General features: G+C 41.4%; 1 protein-coding gene across 4 annotated transcripts in view; it reads right to left on the bottom strand.

Annotated features, from left to right (window-relative positions):
- Positions 1 to 935: 935 nt before the first annotated feature.
- Lrrc3b (leucine rich repeat containing 3B) overlaps positions 936 to 21,229 on the bottom strand; it is an 80,649-nt gene continuing 60,355 nt past the window's right edge. For all 4 annotated transcript variants that reach the window (XM_021182468.2, XM_029469037.1, XM_021182469.2 and 1 more), the window contains exon 2: positions 936 to 2,175. In XM_021182468.2, coding sequence (XP_021038127.1) covers positions 1,239 to 2,018 — 780 coding nt within the window. In that variant the 5' untranslated portion in view covers positions 2,019 to 2,175 and the 3' untranslated portion in view covers positions 936 to 1,238. The remainder of the gene's footprint in view (positions 2,176 to 21,229) is intronic.

Genomic DNA, 21,229 nt, shown 5'->3' on the forward strand with positions numbered 1-21,229 from the left:
GTCAAAATGTGCTTCCAGTATCTCTGCCCATAGTTGAGACAGACTATCTCCTTTGTGTGGCACATATGCAGGAGTATATAGTAACAAAATTCATTCAACTTCCTGTTGGTCATCTTAATCATGTAAACTCTGCATTTGTAAACCAACTTGAAAGGATTATCAATGAAATACCTCTATTTAGAAAAGACCTGGTTCACTGGGCAGTGGTGGCACACACCTTTAATCCCAGCACTTGGGAGGCAGAGGCAGGTGGATTTCTGAGTTCGAGGCCAGGCAGGTCTACAGAGTGAGTTCCAGCACAGCCAGGGCTACACAGAGAAACCCTGTCTTGAAAAAAACAAACCAAACCAAACAAAACAAAACAGAAAAGACTTGGTTCAAATTCAAGCTCTGATGGCTGGCTGTTGACTGGACCTCTGTTTTATATGCACAGGGCAGTGTTCCCTTTTTCCTCTGGTGGTGAGAGGTATGGACAGTAGCCATATCACTATAGCCACACAGTATTTCCGCAGAGGAAGTGCTTGCCTCCTCCCCAAGCCTAACTATTTCTGTATTCACCACACATTCCTGCCCACCAAAAGGCAATCAGGAGGATAAGATTCATGACATTTTTTACTTTCCCATTTCATCCATCACAGAGTAGAAGCGTGTTTTGTTTTTTCTTGCTAGACCTACCCATTTTGAAAAGTAGATGCTTGTCAGCAGACATTCTAATACACTCAAGTCTTCGAGAAATGCATCTGTATAAACATCTTGGCTAGCTAAATCTGGCAGATTCTTAACTGATCAACAATTTAGCTCTGGCTCCCCAGACTGCAATGAGGCTGAATGACACATCATCTTTTAATGAGATAGTATTACTGTCACAGGGCTGTCTGTTTTACTTCAGTACAAGCGCACTGACTATATTGTGTCTTAACCAATAAGGTACACTGTTTTCCATGGTTCAAAGTTAAGCTTTTATTCAGTTTTAAATTAAAAAAATAAATTTCATTATTAAATAGTGAGATGGGTCTAACTAATGTTCAGAGAGTTTGTTACTCAGGAACCAGGGGTCACAATTAATGGGGGGAGATCACCTAAACTAAAATTATTAGTGTTGTTTGTGTAAAGTTCAACAGTGGCATGATTCCAAAGAAACTAAAATACAGTTTTAAATGTGTACAATGAAGGGAGAAATGAATCACTTATTTTACTACAAACAGAAGCTCCCTTCCCAGTGCCAGCCAGCATGGTTACTATACCACAGTGCTAATGTCATCAGGCTCATCTGCCTTCTTTTGCCTGCTTGGCAGGGATTTCAAGTATTCAAGGTGTCTCCGGGCATCCTCCTGATTCTGCCTCACATAGTACACCACATAAGAGATCACCATGGTGAACCAGCCAAACATGGTGACGAGCATGGCATAGTCAGTAGTCTTTTTAGGGAGGTTACAAAGGTCAGCGTCATTGGCAGCATTGAGGAAAGGTCTCCCAGCATGCTCATCCAACACTGATGTCTTGCAAATCACATTGTGTGCTGTCTCATGATTGGATGCCATGCTCCTGAGAACTTGCTGGAGAGTACAGTCACAATGCCATGGGTTGTTAGCAATCCTAGCCCTAGCCTTCAGATTATTGAAGGCATTTTTGTGCACACTTTGAATCCTGTTGTCAGACAAATCCAGGGTCTGCAGGGTTTCTGCTACTCCTTTGAATGCATGCTCGTCAATAAACTCGATGCCGTTTTTGGACAGGTTAAGAACTCTCAGTTGATGGAGGTCCTTAAAAATCTCATTGGGGATGGATGTGATCTGATTGGAGTCCAAATACAGCAAAACTGTTTCAGGAGGGAGATCTCTGGGTATTTCCTTGAGATTTGCATTGCTACAGGTGACATTTAATCCCCCAGAGGAAGAGCAAAGGCAGCCCTTGGGACACATACTGGCAGAATGAAAACACAGTATCATCAGTACAAAGCTTTGGAGGAGGAGACACATGGAGAGGGAGCGGGACAGCCACAGGTCGACCAGATTCATCCTGGAACCTCTGCATAATCACGAGTCCATTCCTCATTCACTCCAAGTGTTGCATGTGTTCTGCCCCTGACCACACTCTGGATTTCCTTCCTGGGTGGTTCAAAAGGATGCAGCTAGCACACAGCCTTCTTCATTATTCCTGTCCTTGCTTGGGAACCTAAAGGAAAGGAAAGCAGATGCAATTAGCTTTTCTGTGAGGAGACATGCATGGCAATTAAAAAGTGCCCTCAGGAGTCTGCCTAAAGTAGGGGCAAGAAGGTGAGGTAGGCAGGTAATTTCCATCAAGGCCACTGGGAATTTCCTGTGTAATGGGAATCTCCAACTGAAAGTCCCAAGGCTGGGGAGAGGACTCAACAGAGGCCAACATTTCCATATCCCTTTACCTTGTTTTCAGCCAGGGCAGAATTAGAACAAACTTCTACGATCTCTTCTACTCCTCTCCTGGACCCTTCTAAGGCAATAAAATTTAATTGTGCCTTTTATGCTTCCTACAGTACCAGAGGCATTATGCAAGCCAGTCCTTCATGTGGGCAGAAAGGAGAACTGATACCTGTATTTCAAGGCTAATAATCACAGACAGAAATGTCTGTTGTGGGCTTTCAGAAGATATTCAATGTAGAATATTGTCTCTAAAGAAACATCTGACTTAAGAAGTGGGCAGTGCTTCGGAGCTTCCCTGCACAATATTGCCTAAGGCAAACCAACAAAAGCCTTTACAGGAATGGCTTACTTCCCAGGCTCCCAAGACTATACTGTGCCTGGGAGGATGCTCACAGTGTATCCTAAAGGATTCTCTGTCTGTTTCCTAAACAACACATATTCAGCTCAATTGAAACAGGGCAAATGGCTTTAAGGCTTTTTATATAACAGAAGATAATTAAGAAATACTGGCTTCTAGGACATCCATAATAGGATATTTATTCTTTTGCAGATGCACACACACACACACACACACACATACATGCATGCACAGGCAAATGCACACACATATGTGTGTACACATACGTGTCATATATGTTTATATATAGTATTATATACTGTGTGTGATTAACACACATATGTTTATATATAGTATAAACAAACATATGCACACACATGCACACACACAGACACACCCATTTTATTGTTAGTAACAGCCATGGAAATTACTCAATAGATGATTTTCTTTCATATATGTATTATATATTGTATATGTATGCACACATACATATACACACACACTGTTGGTTTTGAAAAGAGGTGTGGGAATTTCAAAAGTAAGTGGTACTAGCAGTATTATACAGTTTCCTCAACAGCAGAGAGCAGAGGAGAGAACAAAAGCCAGCATATAGAACTACCCTATGATAGTAGTTTACAGAGGGGTGAATGGATCTTAGAGAGACTATGTGAATTGTCTAAGGTCACATAGCCTGTAGGAGTAAAGCCAGAAATCCTGCCAGGACCTTTGCTCTGACTCATCCATCTCACCTCTTTTTCTACAGCCCCCACAGCTTCCTCCACTCCCATCTGCTCTAGGAGTGCAGGCAGGCTCCACAGAATATCGCCTTTGAACTTCTCAACATTATTATGTTGCAACTAGAACCTCTATGCTCTGGGTCTTGCTCTTTGTTGAAAACCTCACTGAGCTCAACTGAGGGGCCCCTGAATGGTGAAGAAGCCACACTTGACTTCAGACCTTTTCTTTCAGGATCCAGGGAACACTCTCAGCAGAGAGCAGCAAATAGCTTCTTAAGTGAGCAACAAATGACTGTGTGAATGTATCTTTTATAAAGATCCCAGATGGATAAATTCATAGACAAATGACTGCAAATGTTACCAAACTCCCAGAAAAGATGATTAATGTGATCTGGAAACATAATGAACTGAGTTGTTAATCATGAGAAAATTCGCTTAACAACAGAAGAGTGGTGTGGATGTGCTTTTGGAGTCCTGCATGCTTACAGTGTCAGAAAGTAAGAAGGAAGGAGCCCAGACACACTGGGCAATGGGCAAGTTCATGCTTTCCTTGAATCCATCAAACACCAGAACACATAAAGGAAGGCTACTCAGATGCACCGATCCCTCTGCCAATAGCTGGTTTCATTTGTGGTCACGAATCCTTGCCTCCCTCCCATATACACCTCTGAAACTACACTGTGACATTTATTAGTCTCTAATATCTATCTGTATGGGAGAGAAACCAAAAGAACAGGGAAAGGAGGGGCATGCAGACAAACATACGGGGGCCCAGAATTACAGACTAGGGATGACAGGAGGGGAAAAGATAAGAGAGTTTGTTTGGTGAAACTAGAGGAAGTCCACATCAACCAGGTGACTTCCTTCAACTCTGTCTCAGATACAGATTAACTGAAAGGTGGCAAACTCTGCAGGGCCTTCTTGCGTTTTTCTTAATTTGATTGCTTTCTGAATATATGTGTTCCCTAATTCAGAGTATAAGTTTCTTGAGGATATGGAGTGGTGCCTTTCTTATGTGGGAATAACAATAAATAGTGTACAAGCACTGTGTGGTCCAGCTTTAGTCTTTGTTAGCATTATTCGACCCCTTTAAATATCATTCTTTGTTATTGATTCAATATTACAAAGGCATTTAATTATGAAGTTGATTTGAGAATTATATGAGGTAATCGATCGGCAGTAAGAGTGCAGTACTTGTCAGTTATAGTTATTATCACCCTTCTTGGATGTGTGCCCATTATCTACATGGTGACTGGCACATGGGAAGATATAAATACTGTCACTGAGTGAAGCAAGGTGATTTTTAACTAAAAAACCATCTCATTAAATATCTATTGGTTCTACATGCTAATGTAGCAATCCTTGGAAACACTGTGAGTACTGGCACTAAGGAGATGGAAGAATGGATCTTTCCTCAATAGACTCCTCTAGACTTGGTCATGGTTTCTCGAGAATTACCATTCCAATATTGATGGTCACACATAAGAAACAATTCTGAAACACACTGAACACACTGACATTTCAGCAGAAGATTGCCCTCCATCTTGAGATAGGATCCTTTGTCTCCTAATGATCTATCCATGGATGGAACATCTGCTAGGTAATTAACACAGAACATCTCTTTCTTTCAGAGATGTTGGCTCCAAATAAGTGTCTCATTTTCTAACTGTGATATTTAAAAACTGAAGAACAAAGCCATTTGAGGTTGCCTAAATGGCTCAGCTACTGCAACTTGGTTTACTACCCCCATCTGGGATATAGTGACAAGAGATTCAGGATGTGGAGAGCTGCCATAGCCTGAAAATTTAAGAACTCTGATGACTCATGTGTTGAAATCTAATACTAACACAAAGGTAACATAAACATGTCTGTAGAAAAGTGATCTCTGTTGTGTAGCATTAGCACCCCTGTAAGCATGACTAGAGAAATTCTTGTCTCTGCATTCCATGAGGACACATACCAAGTACCATCTTTGAACCAGGAAATGAGTCTCCACTATATGCAAATCATTTTGAGACTTTGATCTTGGATTTTCCAGAACCATGATAAGTCAATATTTATTAAGTCACTAGAAAAAATGGACTAGTATACTGTTCAGGAGATACACACAACAGCTCAAATATCCAATCAAAGTGAGATAATTTTCACAAATGGGGGTGGAAGGGGTGTGATGCTGATTAACTGCTTCCGAATGATTGCCAGCATGGCCTGGCCTTAATATAGTGTACAAATGGACAACAACTGGAGAACAGACGATTCTCCAAGAAAGAGGAAAATATTCTCTCATTGGTTATCTCCCACAAGAACAGTGTTAACAGGAGCATAGAAACATGACTCAACCCCAGGTCTATTTTGAATTAGCTTTCCATATAAAGGCAGAGAGAAAATAAGCTGCAGTGGTAGAGACAAGGATACCAGACTGACATCAAAATGAAAGTTCTTAAGAGAAGGGCTGGGGTTACAGAGGGATAGCATGGCCAGCATCACCAGATACCAGCTGTCTATGAAATAGACCTGAATTCACTGACAATACTTTTAACAAGCACCTTTCCTCACTCAAAAATCCTCCTATGAAGGCCCTAATTCACTGGACTCCATTGTCTTTATTCATGTCTCCCCTTGCTCATGTCAAACAGGTATCCACAATATTTCCAAATGTGGTGTGTAGGTATGACCTACTGTCCTCATGCTTTCCTCACATTTTCTAGCAACATATACCTCTGAGCTACAAATTGAATGTGGAGATTCGGTGATGGCCGTCAAACACTCTTTCCAAAATTATAGAAACTAAGTCTACTTAGGAGACAGAGACAGTTCACTCAGCAGCAGAATGACAGTCATTGTCTTGTTCTTGATTTCTTTCTTTTTTGTTTTCGTTTTCAAGACAGGGTTTATCTGTGTAGACCTTGACCGTCTTGGAACTCACTCTGTAGACCAGGCTGGCCTCAAACTCAGAAATCCTCCTGTCTCTGCCTCCCAAGTGCTGGGATTAAAGGTGTGCGCCACCACACCCGGTTATTTCTTTCTTTTTGTGATTGAGGGATAGACAGGACCATTGAGAAATGCTAAGCTAGGTATCAGTAACCCTGTGGGCCACAGAATGGACCATTGCAGAAAAGACAGATGTACTAACTCCATTCTGAATATATCAGCTACTACCCAGAAGGATTTGTTTAAAAGGCAAAATATTACAAAACAAGAAAACTTTAAACTCAAAGTCTGTATCAAAACACTGGGAGAAATATCTCACAATTATATACATTGATAATTTTTATGTGTCAGAAAGTAAGAGCATACATATAAAATATATACCATATATATGCATATATAGTATATATGTATATATACACATATACAAAATTCATATATGTACACATAAATGTGTATATGTACATATGTGTGTGTGTGTGTGTGTGTGTGTGTATGATATGCCATTTAAACCATAGGATATCAACACCAGTAAAGCAAATTTAAGTTGAAACATCTATGACCTTTTCTAAAAGTAGAAAGAACATTTAATGTCAACATACATGAAAAGAGCAACATGTTCTCAGCCCCTCGAATGCAGAGAGCAGTACACTTTTTCCACAACCAGTTTCACCCCAAACTTAGAGATAATCTTTGCTGATGTAATGATAGCAAAAGATCATCTCCTTAAGTATGTTGGTAAAGAAGCTCCTTACAGTGGAATCACACATATGTGCAATGCTTATAAAAGGGATAAATATGCAAATGGAGCATACACTTACAATGCTTCTGCAGGCACAGGCAATTTCCAAAATGAATAAGAACTTGAAGCAGATAGTGGGTTCAAGAGGCTACCAGAAGGAAAGACTATACATTGCCTACTTCTGTATAGACTACAATTCTTATGGCATAAAACTACTATTATAAACACTGAAAAGATAGTAATACAAGGATACCATGGAGTAGCATAAAACTAACCCAATTCTGCTCATCTGCAAGTAACTGTTCTCCCCAGACAAGTACTGGACTATGGCAGCTCAGAGGACAAAGGCAGATCACATTTCAGGATAAGAGATTGAAACATAAATGAATAATATACAAAATATTTTCTCTAGTTTTTGTACCTGCCTGCTATCCAGGGTCCGGGACAGAAAGCTACATGTGCACACGACCCAGCAGCTCCAGAGGATGTCCAAGTTTGCTCAGACCAGAATCAGGTCCAGTGGACTCTGTGAAGGCTCAGATAGAGTCCTTTATTGTCTTCACACGTGCACACTTGCCTCTTTGTGTTTGCCCAATGCCGGGGCTAGTGGCTGGCTCGCTGGCTATGTGAAAGAATTCCAAATGGAGAATCCTCACTTATTCTTGTTTGCAGGGCTTCCAGTTACCAAGTCTAAAGTTCATCAACTGCATCTTTTCAAAGCTAGATTTCTAAGAAAAAAAATTTTTTGTATAGCCATGCTCAATATGACTGCATATTCAATTTTGAAAAGAGTATACATAATATATATCGTAATCTATTTAATTTCTAGATTAAAAAAAACTGATAGTGATGAACAGATTGCTTCAGGACCTTATTTTGCATTACTGGGATCATATTTGCAGATCATTTCCATCAATGTGTTCTCCTATGAATTTTACTTTCATCCTATTCACAACCACACACATCACAGGAAGGTGCAGGGAAGGCATCATCTGAGGAATCTGAAAATAAAATTGTACTTTGCAGCCTTCAGCTTCATCCAGCGATCCCCCAGATCTAGCACAAACCATTAGCTCTTTCCATTGCTATCACCTGCACCCTGACATCCATCGCTGGTGTAAACTGCATTTCCACGGTATTTTCCCAGGTCACATGACTACCTTTTTGAAACAGAGCAAAAGTCATTATCCTCAGCGGCCTGTACCCAGATTTTCCTTGCTCCGTCTCTTGTCATGCCAGGTTAAAGTGACCCGATTCAGGCCATCCCACTAATAAGAAGCCATAATGATTCCTTTCCACTCCTAACAGCCTCCTTTCCCAGCCGCTACACTCATTACACAGACAAAACCTGAGTTTCACAATCATAGACCACTTCATATTCAACTAACAGTATATGGTTATAGAGAAAGAAGCTACCAGAAACTATCACAGCTGAAAATCTCTACAGTGTGGAGTTGCCTCCCTGATTTCAAAACCAATAATGAAGCTCTGGGTTGAGGTCAAGCCAAGAGCTCATAATAATGACAGCTGGGACCGATTCTTCCACAAGGCACCAATCCTCCCTGAGACCGACGACTCTCCTGCAGTATCCCGATAGACACTCACTATCACATTCTGCATCATGGCTACATACTTATTGCGATTACTAGACTACAGGATCTCAGTGTATACTCAGTGTATTGCCCATTTTTACATTATTTACATTAGTATAAAAATTATTGAAAGGAATTTGGATCTGTTCTCTTTCATCAATCACAGCTAATGTTTCATACTTATTACATACCTGGCAATTGTTTAGAAATGCATCCATGTAACAGGGTGGTAAAAATTAAGTTCTGACCAGGGTTCTGGTAAAATGGATGTAGAATTCCCAAATAAGAAGGTAAGTTACTATATGGTACTTGACTAGAATATGCTATTGTATCTAACATTTCCTAACATACTTTAATAATGAAAAAGGTCCAAAGGCACTTTTTCATCATCTTCTCCAAGGGGGGTCTTTTACATGACCCTTGGAGTGGAGTGAAAGAGAGTCATCAAGAATCAGAGCCAGCCAATGTGCTGTTTGAAGGTTGAGTAAGCTGTTCTTCAGTGTGTAAACATGGATGAGAAACTGGTTCCTATGGATCAGATATGGTTACTGAAGGCAAAGATATCCTCTGAACCAGAACAGATAATATATAGTTTCTAATATAAAATTACTACTAACAAGAAAATAAGGGAGGATGCTGAATGCTAACAAAGGAGTATCTTAGATTTAGAGGTAGGAACATCTGGAATTAATATGGCCCTAGAATAATGGAACCATAGATGTCATGGAACCATGTCATGGAAGAGTCTTAGGAGGGAATCATCAGGTTAAGTGACCATGAATCTTTCCATCTATTTGTACTTTGAAGCAAAGCTTACATCTCACCTGACCTGGGACTGAAGTGAACAGAACAGAGGAGGAAACAATCCCCACGTTCTCTCTTAGCCTGAAACGAAAGAACGTAGAGGAAAATTGGATATATGATTTAATGTTATGATTAATCTTCTGGAATAAATTTCTACTTTGATTTAAATTAGGTTTTCTACTTAATTTGATAATCTTAACTTAGGCTAATCATGAAACTATGGGTCTGAATGATGTTCTCATTAAGAGACTGGGAACAGTCAAAGAAAAAGAGATTAAGAGGATACTGGGGAAGAAAGAGGAATGGCATTTTCTCAGGGAGGCACAAACATCCTCACAACACTCAAGGAGCAGTTAAGACACTGGGAGAACAGACTAAGGCTTCAAAGACTACAGCCTGTTCATGGTACATCTACTCAGGGTCAGAAGCAGAATCTTAAGTCCAGCTTTTTAGGCTTAGTGAAGCACAACACTGTAGCACACTTAATTAATAATTCTAAAGAAGTTTCCTTCTCATATAACTCCACTAAAATGGAAACACCAGCCTAGATGCATTTTGTTATAACACAAACTTCTCTGTGATGTAAAAATGATGGCAGTATAGGAGGAGAGAAGAAGCCTTTGAGGACAGAAGTTAGACAACAAAATGTGACCCAGGACCTTACATCACCGACACTGTCGGCACAGAACTCATGCCCCTGAATTACCCAAGTTAAAACCTGGACCCAGAAGTCAGGAAGGAAAGAACTGGGAACCTAATTTCCCTTGACAGAATCTGGATCCCCAAAGATCCTTGATAGCCTCCAGATAAAACCTGGACTTCAAGGTGTTTCCAGGTAAGAATTTAGGCTCCAGATGTTCTCAGGGCAGAAACTAGGCCCACAATATCTCCAGGACAGATCTAGATGACCTCTCATATGCACTTGCTTTGTTCTTTTTTTTTTTCTTTCTCACTTCCAGTGGTGAGAGTTTATTAAAAATAAAAAAAAAAAGTGCTGGATTTTAATGCCAAACCAGCTCTCCATGAATCTTCTGACAGAGTCAGGTAAAACTGAGACTACAAGGCCTCAACTTCTCTTGCAAGGTCCCATAGTTCACCCTGACATCACAGTGGCATGAACCCACTGTGGAACAGCTTTTTTCCTGCGTAAAACCTACATCACGAATGCATCTTCTGCTGGATGGTCTTAAGTCTACTTGATACAAGGTATAATCATCAGAGAGGCGGAAGCCTCAATTGAAAAAAAAAATTCTTCCATAAGATACAGCTGTAGGGTATTTTCTTAGTTAGTGATTGGTGGGGAGAGGGAGGGCCCAGCCCACTTTGAGTGATGCCATTGCTGGGCTCATAGTCCTGGGTTCTATTAGAAGGTAGGCTGATAAAACCATGAAGGGCAAGCCAAGAAGCAGGGCCTCCTCCATGGTCTTTGCTTCAGCTCCTGTCTCCATGTTCCTGCCTTGTTTGAGTTACTGTCCTGACTTCCTTCAATAATCAAGTAAGATGCAGATCTATAAGCCAAAAAAACCCGGCTCCTTTCCAACTTGCTATTAGTCACAGTTTCAGCACAGCAACAGAGACCCCAACTAGGACACATTTCTAAGTGAACACTTGAGATACTAAGCAAAAAATGGCACTTCTGAACATTTTGTCGCAGTCCTACATGATCTAATGGTCACAATATCCCCAAAGGATTTCAGAGTTCTTCTTGTTCATGAATTCACTGTAAAAATAAATAAATAAAGACTTGAAGACTCTTCTGGTTTTCAGCCAAAAACTTTTCCTGCTGTGGGTTCAGAGAACAGGGTAAATATATCCTCATATCTTGACTAATATCCATAATTACTAGAGAGCATGCCATAAATTTCTGAGATTAAGTGAGAACCATCCACCTTGGCTTCTCTCTGCTTCTCTGTTATTATCTCTCAGCATGTGCTTATACATTTACAGAACTGAGAGCTTTGGAAACTTTTAAAATATAACCTCCATAAATTCAGCTCTCCAAGTCTCACCAGCCTGCAGATTGCTTGAAGGTCGTCTTTACAAAGCGCTATCTTACACTGGATTCAGATTTAGCTCTGTGTTCATGATAGATTTTTACTTTCTAAAAACTTTTTATCCTTCTTAACCCTATCCCATACGTATTTTATATTAAAATGATAATAGTCATTGGCTTGGGCGGGAAAACACCAGATTGAGACAAACCAAGGTCTAACAAGATTCAAATCTCAGCTTTACAAGGAGCAGTGTCCAGGGGTTTAGCAAGTCACATATTTTACACTTCAGATGTTTCGGAACATCCCAATATACCAAGGATAAACCAAAACATCAATAACATACACCCATTGTGCCATCATAGTTCTCAGGATATTGAACTAAATTCAAGGGAAATACATTTCCAGAAGCTTTTGGTCAAAAAAGATAATTTTCTGTATTGAACTGCAGTAGTTGAGACAAAACAAATCAAATGTCTTTATTGGGGAATGTAAATTATTTTCTCATACATAAAGGAAATGGCTTTTACCTTATTTTGACAAGGGATACATGTCAGACAAACTCATGACCTGGCTGCAACTCAGATGAAAGAATCACACTGATACTGACTGGAGGCATTGTAGAGTGAATGGTTATGGAAGGAAAACAAACACAAAATAACACAAAGGCAACCAAAGCAATAGCAACAGCAAGACAGCACACCTAACTTCCAGTCATTTAAAATTTAAACTTTGCTACTTTCTCATCTTTCCACACCACATTCATTGTGTACTCTAAAACCCTAATGTTTTGGACAAAAGAGGAGTTCAAGGCCTTCCTCATCTACAATCTGATGTTGAAGTGACCTTGGACTACAAACCCTGTTTAAAAACAGAACAAAGCAATGACCACAGTGCTTTAGCTGGTCCTGATGGACATATGGATGCAGAACTGCAATCTCAATTACTTCTGGATGCCAAGGCAGAAAGGTCACAAGTTTAAGGTCACCTCAGGCTATAGAATGGGTACAAGGCCAGCCTGGGAAAGTTAAGGAGACTCTGAAATTAGAAGGTAAAATAGAGCTGTGCACATAGCTCAGACGGCTTGCCTAGCGCTCAGCATCATTCTTTATTGAACCAACTAATAAGATGACAAAATATGGTAAAGTCAAAAAGAGCATTTGCATTAGAATGGTTTTGCATCTAACTGTTTTGTCCCACCACAGCAGTTATTAGTGATTTAGAGTACTTTGCTAGTTAATAGTTTTGTGATGTTTAGGGTGCCCTACTTAACAGTTCAATTCAGCATCTCTTTCTGTGAAATGAGTTGAGAAACACATTTCTAATGCATATCCCTCCTACTGTAATAGTCATGCTTCTTATATGGCCTTAGGTTTCTTCATATCTAGAAGTAGAGTCTTGAATCTACTTGGCTAGACTTGCTTTTGGCTACACTAGTAGGAAGCAGTAAGGAGGTAATAGGTCTGGTTGGAGTCCCTCTGAAATGACTTCTATACCCTTGCTTTTCTTCTGAGGACCCAGTCAACACACATTAGCATATTCCAAGGGGCCTGCTACTTGATGGGAGGCCACATAATATGGAAGCCAACTGTTTCACCTAAGGTATTCAAACTTGAGCCAGCCCTGATCCATACTTAGGAATTGCAGCCTGGTTTATCAAAGGCAATTATTTAATCTTTAGCTTACCACTCTGAATGAGGCGATGAGACTGAAAGAACTAATCTACCCACACCTGTGAACATGGCAAGTGCCTTGTGGGGTCTTTATTAAGTAGATAATAGAGACACATGATTTTACCAATTAAATAGCATGATTTACCAATTAAATATTCGGTCCTTACCCCATGCCTGACTGGTACTTGTTTAACATCAACTACTAAGCTCCTTAACAAAGTGGGACAGAGGGCTCATTCAAAATGCTGTCATTACTCCATGCTGAAAGACACCAGCAGTTCCACTGTCATTAGAAAATAAATTACTTAATGCTATTTGCTAACCATCACAGTCAATAATATTCTGGGTTGTTATGGTAACCTCTGAGCAGTCCAGAAAACCTGACACATAAATGAAAGATATTCATACAATCTGAAGGTCAGACTTGAATAACAAATTGAAATACTGTTTGCTTATGTTTCCTGGATATCTAAAACAATGAGGAATGTGGAAATATACACCTTGTGTGGGTCTGGAGCTGGGAGCAGGGATTTGGAAGTCAGACTGAGTCTAAACCCCAGATTCTTCACTAGACTTACCTTGATTGCCCTGTGTGTGAACAGAAAGCCCCAGAAGCCCTTACTGCTTTGACCTTTTATAGAGATAAAGCAAGATTATTTAGGTAAGACACCTGAACAGAATCTGGCTCTAGTCTGTAGATGACAATTCTGACTTATGTGCCTTTGTTGAGCTGTTTTTTATTTCCAGTTCGATCTTTGAAAAAAGGAGCCTATGTTTCTCTCCAGTTCCCAGAACCACCCCCAAAACAGAGTAATGTCAAAGGAAGCAAAGGTTATAGAAATTCAGTGGAAATTTAAGCATCATGTCTTGGAGATTCTGTGGTACACAAGTGCAATAAATAACAAGTCATTATTTCAGGACACTATGTTACTATGTGTCTTATATGGAGTCCCATCAGGCACTAACCAGAGCTCTGTGTTCATTACCCTGAAAATCCATGCAGTGCTCTCCCTATTGGACTTCAGTTATTTCCTTTCCATGAGCCTTATCTAGAACTGTGGCCTTTCTTATATTCTTCCTGAATCACCCAAAATGATATACTGAGATGGAAACCTGTTCCTGACCTCAGCTGGAGATGTGTAGGGAACTCCCACTTCTCAGCTTATCCATACACCACCTGTTCTTTCCTAACCAGGAACTCACAAATCTGGGGAGAGGCAGGGAAGTGGATGAGGGCCTGGGATGGAGGCGAGCTCCGTGAGTGGTGAGTAAAAAGGAAACCGAGAAGACTCCAGGACCATCTCATACCCAAAGCAGCCCTGTTAGCTGGACACCTTTCATCATATTGAACTGACAACCTCACATCTACCAGCAGAAGCACCTGTCACAGAACTGTCACCAGCATCCCTGTAACAACCCTTTGATTTCACACTCACTTTCTTTTTATTAAGCACCTGCAATGTGCGTTTTAAAAACCTACTTTCTCCATGATTGCATGCAGGATCATGGGAGTTCAAAGCCAACCTCACAGGTCCCATTTTGTAGTCTATATTTTCAAAGCAGCTGACTGTCCTTAAAGAGAATCCCATGTGTCAACCATTTGACTAATAACCTCAGAAAAGGCATTCACACAGAACAGGTGCTGTCATTGGGTTTTGGTTCTGAAGGGTGAGTCCCAGACAGCTGCATCTGCTTACCTATGATTGCAGTGGGCCCACGAAGCAGTCAGTGTTTAGGTCAGTGACTTGGATCTAGTTTAGAATACTCTTTCTCTCCATGCTGCATCTTTATTTTCTCAGTTAAACATACAATTTTCCTACCCTAAGCAGTCTTTCACTAAAGAAAAATCCCCCAAATCAAACAAGCTAATGTTATCTGAGATTACTGTCTTCTATGTCCCGTGCAGTGCCTGAAAGCTGTACTTGGAAATACACCTCCCTGAGTTGGCATGATTTTCCTCTGGGAAGTACCCGGAAAAATTAACAGCTACCGAGGGACTGAGCTTTATCAACAACATGCCAAATAATACTTTCCGAGGTCCTTTAATTGTCTTCAAGAAGGAGAAAGATGTTCCCTGTCTTCTTTTCAGAACTAACAGAACAGTTCTTTTGACACCCTTTTCTAAATTTCATTGCTTGTAGTAGTTTCACAGAAATAGCAGAAGAAGGGAAGGACAGAGAGCTACTAATTGAGAGCCATCCCTCATGAAATTATAATCAAAGAAACACAGTGAGCCTAGCCCACAAGGAAATGGAGGAGGTGGGGTCTAGTTCATGGAGGCTGATATCTGGCTGCATGGGAATTTACAGCATCTTGTTCTGGAATGACCATTTCCTATCCAATAGCCTTTCTGCCTCTCTGGGACAGACTCCTTTGCTGCCTCACCTGTTGATTGACTCACAAAGGTTCAGTCAACATAAGGATACAGAATGCCAACAGCTAACATACCAACCCAGTTTTTCTATACAGTCAGCCCGCACATAGGTTTGGGCAGGTATCTTATTTTTACTGAGTCAAAGATAGTGAGAGCCAGCATCTGGCATGGTCTCCCAGATTCCCTCATTACAAACACAGGGCTGAGGGTCACAACCCACTGAGTGCCTCTTTTCATTTCACTATTTTGAGCACAACAGTTCCTAAAGTTACAGATGGGAGGTTTGGAGAAAGTAGAGCAAGACATCCACACATGGTCCAGATAGCAGATCATCTGAATATCACAGCTGTGGGTATCCCCAGCTGTGCTCAAGTTGAGCTGCTCAGTGAAGGATGGAGTGGCTGAAAACAGGGCAGAACATCTCCTGAACCTCAAATGCTCATGGGTAGAGCTGGTCTTCGATGTTACTCAAGGCTGACTTCAGCCTCATCTGAGCTGTGTGCAGTCCACAGGGAAACAAATGAAGAAGGGAAGAACAGAGATTCACTAACTGGGAGTAGTTCCTCATAAGCTTAGGTTCAAAACAAAAAGAGAAGACCCAAGACACTGTTAAATGGAGTTTGTTAAAGTAGTCAGGTCAGAAGCCACTCGAGGTTCCCCTCTTCAGCAGGAAGTCAGGTGATATCAATACATCGGTACTGATTCTGCTGTCTATATACACTGTCCCCAACCCTTGCCTACAGGCCTTGCCTACAAGTTTCAGGAATACACACACTGGAAACATGGAGGCAAAACACTCACAGGGAGTGAAATGCAAGGAGAGATGGACCTATAAAAGGATTGTTTTCTCTTTTCATTGTGTTTGGAGAGAAAGAATTCATCATGGATCCTGGGCATGTAGAGCAACTACATCTACAGTGTTCCCATGCCCAGCTGCTGGATCCCCTGGGGTCAGCATCTCTGGACAAACTAAAATATCTGGCACTTGCCTGTGACAGGAAAACTGGGGCTCTGGTCACATGGATAGCTGATACTTGCCAAACAGAATCAGTTCGCAACAGATAAGCATGAGTGGCAGCAAAAGCCACACTTGCAGCTCCACTGCCAGAAGCGTACAGGAGCTGGAAAGCAGACTCCAGGCAGTGATTATGGGGGTGAGCTGGGGACAGCCATTGCCTTCTGCTGGTGCTGGCAAGTTGTTCACTCCAAGGATGAGCTTTTCCCCAGCACAGGGGAACAGCATTATTTTCTGTGATCTTCTATTTAAAATATGTGCCTGCTCCCCTCTCCAGTGGATCTTTCTTGGCTGGCCAGAAAAGGGGAGATGTTATGATGGTTGGAAGATGTGGGCATATTTGTGAACATTCATTGTCTTGTTTTTTGGCTTACACTGCAAAGTCACAATCCATCATTAAGAGAAGTCAAGGCAGGAAGTCAAGGCAGGAAGTATCAGGAAGCAAGGACTGTGGGTGAATGCTATATTCTGACTCACTCAGACTTGCTCCCAAGGTCACGCTCAGCTTCCTTCCTTATGTAAGGCCCAGGGACAGCTGCTAGGAATGGCACTGCCCACATTGGGCTAAGCCCTCTATACCAATCATCAAAACAAATTCTGACCTAGACCTTCCCCCAACTGAGACTCCCTCACATGACTCTAGGCTCTGTCAAATATGCAGCTGAAGCTACTATGATATTCATCCCACTATTATTAATCTTCGATGATTTAAATGCTCATTAGTATATAGTAAATATGCATAAAGTCAGCTTCATCCAAACATATAACATACATTCATCATATTCACCCCCACTGCCCTATCTTGTTTCCCAGACTTAGAACAGCCATGTCATTCTTACAGGGGTGACAGCAGCACCCAAGTGAGTCTTTTTTGAAATGGCTACCAAGAAAGCTTCAAAGAGATATCTTTACAGAAACAAAGCAAGAAAGAAGTTGCCAAGGATCTTTGTGGAGACTGCAGAGAAGCTGTCTGCTTGTGTGGCTGCTCTGCTCAGTAACCAGGGATGGATGAGATAAGGCTGCACTGGGTGGTAGTGTCAAGGCCAGGTTTTTGACTACTTTAGCTGTTGATTTTCTCACCCTTTCCCATCTGTCTCCTTGGTGGTCCCTGGCCATTTTCCCCAGTCATTATCACTAGTACCAGAAGGGAGGACAAGGAAATGAAGAGTGATGAGATTCAAATGAGTCAATTCAGCCACTGGTAAGCTGCTCATCTCCCAGTACACACAGGGAGGAGGCTGCAGTAGGTTTCTAGTCTCTATGTTATTCCCATCCGTCTCCTGTGCTGCCAGGCAATCTTGAGTGGGCTGTATGGAAATGATCTGTAGGATAAAAGAAGAAAGAGGGAGTTCTCTCACCCAAAAGCTTCTTCAAAGAGTGGTGTTATGCTCTGAGCAGCATGTCACAAAGAACAGCCACTGGAATCTTATGTTAATGAGATTAACGCATGTTTAAAAGAACCCATGTTTGGATGAACAGAATCTCATCAACACTAGAGGATGAGAAATGTGAGCCCTGATTATCACAGCAGCAAGAAGATGTGTGAAATTTTCACAATGACCAGACCAAGAAAAGAATCTTGAAGGCAGAAGCAAGCAACACCACGTTAAATCATTACAAGGTTGGAAAATGAGAGAAGACGAAGTAAGATTTTAAACCACTGTACTGTCACTGATACTTGTGGGCTGCTACCTGGGGAAGACAAAATCACTTTCTTTTCTTCAGGCTTGGTGTGGGGAGCAAAATGAGATTGGTCAGTATTCTCCTGCTTGCTCTTTCATGATAGCCAATGTTGGGTACCACTTGTATAAGTAGGTACTCCTGCAATGAGGGCCTGACAACACTGGAAGGACTGGAAACATTTCTGTCCTGTTGGCTTCACTGAGCCTCCAGGAGCAGCTACAGCCAATGATTGGCAATCAAAGGTGAAAAGACCTGGCCATCTCAGCCCTGGTAGACTATTCTAAATCTTGAGCTGTTGTGAATTGGTCTGGGTCTGTCATATGGCTGCATCAAAGCCACTGCCCTCTCTCCAGTCCTATCCACCACAGGTGTCAGTCAGTCTTTGGGGCACTTCCCAGTAAACTTCCTGAATGAAAATAATTCAGATGGTCTATATTCTAAACAGGCAACTGTTCATTTATACACCATACTGCAATGAATCCAGCTCATGGGTTTCTTCTGAGTTTAAGATTTATATTATATTATATTATATTAGTATTTGTCACAAAAAGAGAGACTCTGCTACACATCAAAAACAAGCATGCAACGTAGGAATGGGGTGGCCTCGGGACAGAAGAAGGCTAGGAGTTATGGAGAAGGGGATTGAGTAAGCATTTTGAGCTTCTGGTAATATTAAAAAAGCAAAGTCAAAGTTATCCTAAGAATCTAGATTACTAAGAAGCAACAGCTACATCATCATTAATGTAAAATGGAACCTATAGTAGGCCAGAATATTGGGGAAAGTAGAAGTAAGGGGATGGGTATGATATTAGAAGACCCTATTCTGTCAGTGAGCCGATGACTGTTCTTTTTGACTAAGCCTAAGAATATGATATTCTCTAAGGCAGCTATTGGTAATAGACATTTTGTAAACGCTTGCCACCAGAGGAAGACATTGTAACTGAGAAGCTGACTTGCCCCATTGAGCATTCTATGTCTGAGCATACTACGCCACTGTATCACTTGAATGGCACCATGTTTAGACTCCAGACTCAAAGAAATAAAGATTTGTGAGCATAATGCCTTTGCGAATTACTTTGTAGAAAATTTCCATTAATTGATATGCCTAAGTTGAGGGAGGGATGGCTTAAAATAGTATATGCAGTAAGGTGCTTATAAATGCAACAAACAGAGATACATTTGGCTTGATGCACCCTGTCTGTGTCCCAGCTCTTGAAAAGAAGCATCCCGAGAGTGTGTCCCGTGTGGCTGGTGTCCTAGCATCACCACACTCCTCTAAGATGACCAAAGCACCATTCTCTGATTTTCTAGGACGCTGGAGAACCATCCCTCTCTACTCTTCTTGCTATAATCATGTAAACCCCTGGGCTAATGAGCTGTGCCCATAACTGTGTCAGCTTTAAGCCCTCCCTCAAATTAACATGTACTTTTCCCAGTCTCCCTAAGTCAGGTTGTCACTGAGAAGTACAGGTCTCCATACTGGGAAATTACAGGAATGACAAATGAAGTTCCCTCTTTGGAGAGATTGCAATTTAGAGCTCATTACCACTGCACTGTGAAATCTACTTTCACTGTCACAATCCTGCAAACTTCTTCTGCAAATAAAGGGAGAGAGACTCAGAGCCATGCCAGGCTTTGTCCATGTCACAGGCTACTGAGATGGACATCACCTTTGAAAGCAATGTGGGTGGAGTACTCACTGCAGGAAACAAGAAGAGTCAAGGCCAAGAGAGGTGAACTGGAGCTTTTAAAAGATCCTCATATGTGTGGGGACAGAGTAGCAAAGCCGCCCCTGGGGGAGTTCTCTGGAATGCAGAATGAGACAGGAGCTCATTCTGAACCTGGATCTTCCCTAGTGAAAGCTGTGGCTTCAATGTCTGTCATCTGATAAATCCTTGTTAAAGTGCAACTACTATTGTAGCAGCATGAAGATGAGGAACTCTGGAGCACCAAAGCCTCCTGCCACCTAATGGCACAGCACTAAAGACTCTCAGCAGACACTAGAGTCTTGGCCTTCTTAGCCTTTAGGGTTTCTTGAAGGAAATCTCTGTTCACAATATGCCATTTGGTAATTTCTGTTACAGCTACATAAAACATGCTGCCAAGAGAGGGACTTTTCACCAAGCCTGCAAGATTTGGAAACAATGGACCAGACAGTACCAACAAGAGACAGAAGAGGGGTGGTGACATGTATTGTGTTAAGTCAAGGCTGCAACATTTTACTCCTATCTGCTAGATTCCCAATCCTGTGTGATCCTTTGATGTCCAATAAATTAAAAATGACTCGATTACCTGAGAACCAGCTGGGCACAGCAGTTCTGTATAATCTGCTTGGACACTCTTAGTAACAAAATAGTCTTCACAGACAGACCTAAAATGTTCTCAACTTTGTTTTCAAGACAGGGGATGCTTCCAAGAAATTGTTGGCAAGCCATGGTCGTGAGTGAATTACTTGAGCAAATCATCTAAATTGGACGATTGACCAACAGAAATGAGATGGATCCATGGCAGCGCAATCAGCTGGAAGGATCCAAGAAAATATTAAGAAGAATGATCTGTGGACTGACAGTCAGACTCTGTCTCACACCAAGATTCACCAGACAAAATGCACTGAAGTGAGAACAGAGGTTTATTCCTGAAAGAATCTGGTGGCATGCCATAGCCCAGCTCTGCCCCAGCAGGTAAAGGAGCAGTGTGGAATAGAGATCAGACTAGGCTGTTTATCTTGGACTTGAAAAGACAGATGGCCAGTGGGCTGGACAGGGTGGTGGGGTGGCCATTTTTTTTTAGTAGGAGGGATTTCAGAATTGGAGTCTTGGATTAGATTCACTTCTTAATAGAAATGACAGTCATCCCTAAACACTGTAACTTTACTCATTCACGACCCTCCTACTCCATGTTGGACTCAAACACTGAAAATATCCTTATGTGTTCAGGAATCTTGTGGCTCAACT

The sequence above is a fragment of the Mus caroli genome, chromosome 14, assembly GCF_900094665.2.
Source record: "Mus caroli chromosome 14, CAROLI_EIJ_v1.1, whole genome shotgun sequence".
Lineage (NCBI taxonomy): Eukaryota > Metazoa > Chordata > Mammalia > Rodentia > Muridae > Mus > Mus caroli.